The sequence below is a fragment of the Gadus macrocephalus genome, chromosome 2 (assembly GCF_031168955.1).
Source record: "Gadus macrocephalus chromosome 2, ASM3116895v1".
NCBI classification, from domain to species: domain Eukaryota; kingdom Metazoa; phylum Chordata; class Actinopteri; order Gadiformes; family Gadidae; genus Gadus; species Gadus macrocephalus.
This window is the reverse complement of record NC_082383.1, coordinates 901,155-910,018: the sequence shown is the minus strand read 5'-3', so window position 1 is coordinate 910,018 and position 8,864 is coordinate 901,155. Positions and strand designations below refer to the sequence as shown.

At 44.5% G+C, this 8,864-nt stretch overlaps 1 protein-coding gene across 1 annotated transcript; it reads left to right on the top strand.

Moving 5' to 3' along the window:
* Positions 1-5,475: 5,475 nt before the first annotated feature.
* b9d1 (B9 protein domain 1) lies at positions 5,476-8,402 on the top strand. Its single transcript, XM_060069163.1, has 7 exons — positions 5,476-5,688; positions 5,835-5,903; positions 6,523-6,634; positions 6,819-6,915; positions 7,059-7,121; positions 7,478-7,545; positions 7,914-8,402. Exons 1-7 carry the CDS (start codon positions 5,626-5,628, stop codon positions 8,060-8,062), a joined length of 621 nt encoding a protein of 206 aa, XP_059925146.1. The 5' UTR covers positions 5,476-5,625; the 3' UTR covers positions 8,063-8,402.
* The last annotated feature ends 462 nt before the right edge of the window (positions 8,403-8,864 follow it).

The window sequence follows — 8,864 nt, the reverse complement described above, 5'->3', positions numbered from 1 at the left end:
GCGGGAATCGTAATGGTGGTAAATCTATAATTTTGGAACCACTGCATGCTGTTTGCACACTCGGCAAGTTTGGTTTTCCGGGGACGTCCGTTGAGTGAATAACTGTTTATTCTGCCAAACAGCTTGAGAAATTGTTCTGTATCGACCTCTTTTCTCTTTGCAAGGGACATCTTGCAAGTTGAAGTTAGAAATTAGCGGCTTCCAAACCTGCTCCTGACTTACTGGGGTCCTAGTGGCCTAGCTTGCATCTAGCGCGATCAAACTTATTTTTGGAAATACAAGAACTATTTAAATGAATTTGAAACACCTGTTTTTAAGGCTTACACTTGTTATGTTGTAGGTGCTCGTTAAAGAAAGCATGTGTTGCGTTTTTCAATGATATATGGTGACCACCTGTTTGGTTGGTGGCCAGTAAGTGGCTAGTTTGATGTGTGTGTGTGTGTGTGTGTGTGTGTGTGTGTGTGTGTGTGTGTTTATGTTTGTGTGCGTTCATTCGGAGCCATTCTCTTTCAACTGCATGCTGCGTTCCCTTTGATTGGCTGCTGGATGTACACACACTCATTGACCTCCCGTTGTCTGGGTGTTTACCATTATGTTGTCATGGCAGCACTCAAGCTAATGACCTGAGTGCTGCCATATTAATGCAGAGGCCATCTCTCTCTCTCTCTCTCTCTCTCTCTCTCTCTCTCTCTCTCTCTCTCTCTCTCTCTCTCTCTCTCTCTCTCTCTCTCTCTCTCTCTCTCTCTCTCTCTCTCTCTCTCTCTCTCTCATTACTTTTGTAGATCTTTCCAGAGACATCGGCCATAAAATCGAAGGATGATCTCTTAATGGAGACGAGTAATTCCCACGTGTAAGGGGTCAAAGAAGGAATCCAAATGCAGATGGTCTTATCATCGTGACCTTTAATTGACACCCACACCCACACTCACGCCCACGCGCACACACACGCTAACGCACACACAGACACACACGGCTAGTTACCATTAAGAAACATAATGTGATTTTGACTCATCTCAGACAGTGCTGGTCAGGCCAACCAACCATAGATAGACGTTTGTCTGTCTGTCTTAACATGCACAGTATCTGTATTGAGGTTACCATAAGCCATCAGGTGCAAGACCACACTTGTGTCTGAGCAGGACTCGGTGTGTGTGTGTGTGTGTGTGTGTGTGTGTGTGTGTGTGTGTGTGTGTGTGTAACCACTCTGTTAATGAATATCTAAATAACCCGTCCCTGACCTCTCTGATTCTGCTCCCGCCAGATGACTGAGTTACAGTCACACAGCGTCTGAATTGAGAAGCCATCCCTCATGCGAAGGAGACCGCCTCCCCCAACCACCTCCACCAAAACCTCCCCACCAACATTTTCCACACCTCCAGCGCCACCAGCACCACCACCAATAATGATCAAGGCTTCCCGTGACCAACTGTCAACCTGCACGGCTTGTGAGAGCAGCTTCTCGTGCCACACGTTGACATGCAGCAGACTCTGCCTTCCATTTTGAGGACGCGAAGGGAAGCTTGGTCCTGAGGACCATTCGACTCTGTGACAAAGACATCACTTCGAGTCCCGTTTAGGACGCTAACAACTAACACAGTAAGGCAGGGAAAAGGTATCTCACGCGCCGAGACAACATAATATGCGTGTCAACGTTAGACAGCAGTGAACAAAAAAACAACGACTGTGTAAAAAAATAAAATAAATAACACTTATGCAAAATAGCTGTCACATTAAGCTGGTTGGCGTGGCGACCACATTAGGGCGTTTCATGACCTGGAACGCCGCTGCCGATCGCTGTCTGCTCTCCCGCGACTATTTGAAGCGACATCAGCTTTTTTTCGAAAGGAGCTCGGCAAAGCCAGCCTTGGGGTTATCTCAACAGGGGGCCCAAGAGGCTGTCTGTGTGTGTGTGTGTGTGTGTGTGTGTGTGTGTGTGTGTGTGTGTGTGTGTGTGTGTGTGTGTGTGTGTGTGTGTGTGTGTGTGTGTGTGTGTGTGTGTGTGTGTGTGTGTGTGTGTGTGTGTGTGTGGGGGGGGGGAGAGGGGGGCAGCCACCCTAAAGCAGCAGTGTGTTTAACAAACAGCTCCGCGACGCAACCCAACTCTACTGTTTATTTACTGAATTTAAACTGCACTCGGAGAAGATGAGTGTTTCAGTGTTTTAACTAAATGCCTGTAACCACACACACACACACACACACACACACACACACACACACACACACACACACACACACACACACACACACACACACACACACACACACACACACACACACACACACACACACAGAGAGATCAGTCCTTAATCAGGCCAGTGTGCCCGTGGACAGGTACGAAGATGCCCTGCGCCAAGAAGACTTTAGCAGGGCAAGGTAGAGTAGAGGACAGGTGAGGCGTGCGGTAGGACTGGAGGTTCTGCCTACTCCCCCATGGGAGAACGTAAAGAACAGGGTCAAAGGAAGACCACACAGCCACACAGCCACACACACATGCACACACGCAAACACACTGAGCTTTTCACAAGCCCACCCATCCATCCACCCACCCACAAGGTCAGCGTATTTCTCCTGTTGTACAGAGACAGGGGTTTGGTTTTAACAAAACAATCAATCCAGAGAGGAGAGAAATAGGGTAAGGTTGGGGTCTCACTTCGTTAATGAAACACCTTTGTTTTGAAGCGCTGTGTTTATGTACGCAAGGAGTTTTATTAGAGGCCGCCAAAGGCTGTGTATGTATTCTAGATTTTCAGTTTCTCTGCGGTTAAAGTACTTAATACTTCATATTTAAATACTTAATACTTTAAAATATATTTGTCTCTCTCTCTTTCTACTTCTATCTGACTCTACCTCCACCATTTCACATTCAGTTCCCCCACCCAGCTGGTGTTTAGAACCAAGATGGCCACTAGGTGAAGAAGGACCATTTCCTCGTTATCTCCTCAATAAACTAGCTGTCACTGCAAGCCATCTGTCATTCTGTGTTATACTGATTATCTGTCCCTTCATTCTTTCCCTCCCTCGATTTTCTCCACAACTTTCCTTCTTTCAGTTTTTAATCATCACCATCCTTTCACCCCTCTTTCCTCTCCCCCTCACAGCTTGGGCGGCATGGAAGTCTGTGTGTGTGTGTGTGTGTGTGTGTGTGTGTGTGTGTGTGTGTGTGTGTGTGTGTGTGTGTGTGTGTGTGTGTGTGTGTGTGTGTGTGTGTGTGTGCATGCAGGCAGGCATGCATGTCTGTTTGTGCGTGTGTGTGCAAGTGCATGTGTGTGTGTGCATGTTAGTGAGTGTGTGTGTGTGTGTGTGTGTGTGTGTGTGTGTGTGCAGGCATGTATGGATATCTGTTTGTGTGCGGGCGTTTTCTTAAAAACATGCTTAGACACGAAATCCCGGGCCATTGGTCAGTACTTGCTTGGATAAAGTATATCCTTTCTTAATTACGCCAAAAAACTGCAGTATTTTTGCGCTGCTGATTCTGCTTATTTCTCTGGGGAAGATATCTCCAGAGAAATAAGAACCTGGACGCTCTGTCTGAGGCCCTACATGCATGCACAGGCCAGACACTGCAGATTAGAAATGCTTTGACCCCCATAGGATTGGAACAATGGTTCTGGTTCTTCAGCAGGAGAACCCCCCTATCTAATGACATCCAACATTAATTACAAGCCCAAAATCTGTTCAACTGTTTCCGATTGAAGCGCCCTGATATAAGTGGGTTTGGGTTGCAACTAGATGGGGTGGATAATTGGAAGAAATAAAAGATCCACTACAACCACCACCAACATCCTTCTCACCACCACCACCACCACCACCACCACCACCACTTTAGCAGGGCAAGGCAGAGTAGAGGAGAGGTGAGGCGTGCAATAAGAGTTGAAGTTCAGCAGACTCCCCGTGAAGTATTGAGCCGGGATGGTCCACCAAGCTCCATCCTGATCGAAGGGTTTTGAATTGAAACCCTTTCAAGGGAAGAGAATGTCAGACACAAACCTTTTGGCAAGGGCGAGAGCGAGAGCGAGAGTGAGGGAGCTAGAAGATTAAAAAAGTCCTAGGCAACATTGTGGTGGGGTACATGGGTTAAACCCCAGAGATGATGCGTACACAAGAGGGCGGTTATTGGACGGGACCTTCAAACCGAAAATAACCATATCACAGTCAGATGTGCCCACCACACCTGCTGAATATATTTTCAGCAAAATGTCAAAAGTATATTAATACACAATTCAAAGTCAGCTGAAAAGCTCAGGATTATGGGGTGTGATCTGAACCTGCCTGTATAGCTCATACTTTTCAAGTGGGGTTTTCAAACCCATTTGGCTACGTAGCCAGGAAGGAAAATAGTCTCCGCACACAAAATCGGCATAGAATAGAAAGAAATCCATACTGAAACTAGTTGAGGTTGCAATGGATTGCATAGAACCTGATTGTCTGACGCTTAATGCACACCTTGATAACCCTAAATAACAATACTTGACGTGCACGGTTGACGTCTGTCAACCGTCACCTTAAATGGGCGGGTGCAGGACATAAGATTGGGAGCGGAAAGTGGGGGTCCATCAATGTACTTCCTCACTCAGAACCTCAACAGAGGCTCAGGAAGTAGAGCAGGTTGCTGGTTCGATACCTGGCTCCTCCTCGCTCAGTGTTGAGGGGTCCCTGAGCCAGACACCCGATCCTAATTGCACCTGGTGAGCCGGCTGCTACCTTCCATGTCTGAGACTGCTGTCGGGGAATGTGTGAAAGTGAGGCAGTGTTTGTAAAGAGCTTTTAGTGGCCACACAGGTCTGAAAGGCGCAAGATAAATGTGGTCCATTTACCATTCAATAGTTTAGAAATATGATTATCAGTATGCATACGACGCCTCCAAAGGTTCACACATGAATGCAGAGATTTACCTGTGTGTGTGTGTGTGTGTGTGTGTGTGTGTGTGTGTGTGTGTGTGTGTGTGTGTGTGTGTGTGTGTGTGTGTGTGTGTGAGAGAGAATAGAGAGATTGGTGTCCCCTAAGGGTCAGAGAGACAAAGGGTCTGGTTATGTCAGACAGCAGGGGTCAAAGATCTGTCAGAGAGATGACCGCAGCGAGGAATAGAGATGGACACACAACAATTTTACAGTGTATAGTCTGGCTGAAATGGGTAAATAGATAAGGCTCTCAAAATTAGAATGAATCAGTGTTTTTTTTAAACAATTAACATCAGAACAGCTCAGATGAAGTGCACATTTAAAATGAGGGCATTTAAATAGCGATCCCTACTTTGGATTCTGCCCAGAAATGGCAGACGAAAACATAGATACATATATATATATTTGATTTGGTTTTAATATCTCTTATATCGTGCTACTCTACCCCTGTATCAACCATTATATTTCCTGGCAAATTATGCACGACGTTAGTTTGCGAATTAAATGTAAACATTGCTGCCCCCTTGTGGACAGAAAAGCCCACGACAGTTAAAGTCAACATTTTAGGTTTGGACTACGCAGCTTGCCGTAGGTACCGTCGGGGACGCGTCACCCTGGCAACGAAGTAGGCTTACAGCGCTATTGCTAACTCAAACTTACCACATAGCAATAGTAGAAAGGGCTTTATCCACGTACTCGTCCATATAAAACTATACATGAAACATTAATGGCTTCCAACAACCCATCGGTGTTCCTGCTCATGATCAACGGGCAGATCGAGGGAGGCAACGTGAGTATTAAGAACCCGAGTAAGACCCGATAGGGACCAGTCAGATGGCTAACGTTAGCTAGTCACCCTCCCCAAGTCTATTGTCCGTGTGTCAGTCCACCTGTCTCTAACAGTAACCTACTGTCTGCCCTCCGTCCCTGTTTCAGTTTCCAGAGTACGACGACCTGTACTGTAAATATTGTTTCGTGTACGGCCACGACTGGGCTCCTACCTCGGTGAGTATGTGTGCACTGCTGTCAACTATAAGTGGTTGTGGCTCTACTGGCGGATTTAACGTTATGATAATAAACGGTGTTCAATCTGGTATAACATAACACGACAGGTGTTTTTAAGGTGCCCAGATCCAGACAAACCTTATGTAGGATATAGCGTGTCAATGTGGGACACGTTACCTTTGCACAATTTGAGCAATTCATGCTTGGTATTAAATAAATTAATAAATGCAGCAAAAAGATAATGACATGGAAATACATTATACGTACAGCATGTGCTTCAAATTTATACAGTTTATTAAATTGGGATATGCCTTTCTTACCCTGATTCAGACGAGTTGTTTAAGTCGAAAGTCATCATTGTGTGTCCAGAGGGAGAGTTTGCTGGGTTAGCATTTGCTTTCCGTAATCCGCTTCTATTGACCTGCAGAGTTTCAGTTGCATAGCTCCTGTTCATGTAAGGGGAAAACACTTGAATTACTTCCAAAGATTTCCAATGTGTTCCGAATAGCGAACTCCTAAACAAGTCTGAATCTTGGTAAGAGTCTGCAAATCAATTTACAGAGATGTCATTGTATCCCTTTAACACTAAATTTCTTCCTTGTGTTGTTACTCTTTGTAGGGTCTAGAGGAAGGCATCTCTCAGATAACCTCCAAAAGCAGACTGTCGCCTCACAAACTCATATGGAACTTCCCACTGGAAATTACATTTAAGAGCACCAACCCATCTGGATGTGAGACCCACACACACACACACACATTTTCTCAACACCACATCAGAACAATACACTTAATACCAAAAGACAATTGCATAGACCGCACAGAGCCTTTAAGGCAAATAGTCTTTCTCACAACAGCCTGTCTCTCCACATGTATTATACGGTGTGTGTGTGTGTGTGTTGTGTGTGTGCTTTGCAGGGCCTCAGATCGTGGTGAGCGTGTACGGCCCGGACACGTTTGGCAATGATGTGGTCCGAGGCTACGGCGCCACACACATCCCCTTTTCGCCCGGACAGTGAGTGCATCACAGTCTTGACTCTACCTCAAAAACACTTCATCGCTGTGTTCGATTCCCCTCCTTTAACCTCCTCCGTTTGCTTTCATAGCCGTTATTATTTAAACAGGAGGTACAAAAATAGACATGTTTGTTTTCCTCAGACATACAAAAACAATTCCCATGTTTGTTCCTGAATCCACATCAAGACTTCAGAAATTCACGAGGTAAGAGTGCATTATTATTACTATCCTTACAGTTGTATGTCAACACATCTGCTGAACACGGTAAAATGACTTTAAATGACTAGACCATCTCTATAAAAATATGCATCATTTCTACATAATCCTATTTTGAGGCTCTATCTTACTCTTTATTAGCCCCTAGAAGTTTCTGCAGCTTGTGATTTTCATGTTTGAGGGTTTGTTGTCGCGAGACGTTGCAGGTGTGAGTGTTCAGCATAATGACAGTTGAGAGGGTGGGGCTAAAGCTGAAAGTGTTGGCTGATGTGATTGGCTAATGCAAGGTTATGCACTGAGGGAAAAGAGAGTGAATGGCCCTGCCCTTGTCCCGTCTCATCCAGCTGGCTGATGGGGCGGCGGCCTGAGTACACAGACCCAAAGGTGGTGGCCCAGGGCGAGGGCAGAGAAGGTGGGTCTTTAACGTACATCCTCCTCACATTTGGAGCTCATGTAGAGGGCTGAGTTGGCACATTATATACCGTTGTCCAATAGAAGTGGAGTAATATAGAGGCCCAGGGAAGATACAGTAATATCATTAAGTGCAGTTTAGGAAAAACATTCCAGACAAATAGATGTCTTAAAATTCTATGTTAACTGAATTTATTGCGGGTTCATTTATTTTACATTTAATCAATAAAACAACAAAAAAAGATGGTGTTGAGAGGAAGAATATTGTCCCAAATATAAAAACGTAATTCACATAGTGATTAGATGTTTTATAGCAATCTTTATTTATTTTTATATCTAACTATCTGTTCCCTGGGGGGGGGTCTTCAGTGACACGCGTGTGCTCCCAGGGCTTTGTCACGCTGACCTTCCACATCGTGACCAAGGACATGAAGAAGCTGGGCTATGACGGTACACCTTCAGATCCCTCCAACACACTGTCCCAGGCCTCGTCGACCGGCTTGAGACCACACGAGTAGCCCCCCCACACACAGCCTGTATATGAGGACACGACGGTAGCATTGACAAAAGTGGGAGATTCTGCTGAACAGACTGTTACTGAATTTCCTTCACTTGCTGCCTGTTATTGATAATTTTGTACAAGATATGATTTGATTTTGACACTGACGAAAAGAGATGGCATTATACAAAACCATGGGTATAGGAATATCCACGAACCCTGTCTTATGTTAAGACGCATCATGAATGAAATTCTGTTTGTTTATGCGCTTATGTGATTGTTTGGTAGCTAGAAAGAAAGCTTCATCCTTTGGGATATTTTTTGTATTTTTATAATAAATGGTAATTTTTGCTTCCGAATAGTTGTGTTCACGTTTCATTCATTGGATTACCTGTTACTGACAACATAAAAATAATTGACTCAATAATGGATCAAAGAACGTGTCCATTCTGTTTGGAGTAACAAATTACTTTTCATACAACACTTGTAATACTGTGGGGCCCAGTTTTTCAAAAGTAAACAAGTGGGATAACGGATTGGATCAAATCTTGGAAATGGGTTTTTCAAAGCAAAATAGGGATTACAAACTAAAATCAGATTATGTAATCCAATTTTACATTTGATCTGGATCAAACCTGCCCTTTGGGTTTTTCAAAACTTTGAACTCTGTTTTGTAGATCCCAAAATTTGGTATTTGGATCAGTGATCCAATCCAATGCTCCTTTAAAAACTGGCAAAAGTAAGATGGATCAGGTTATCCTGGATAGCAAAACATGAAATTTCCAAATCCGGATCAATTTTAAACCAATTTCAAAATCTTT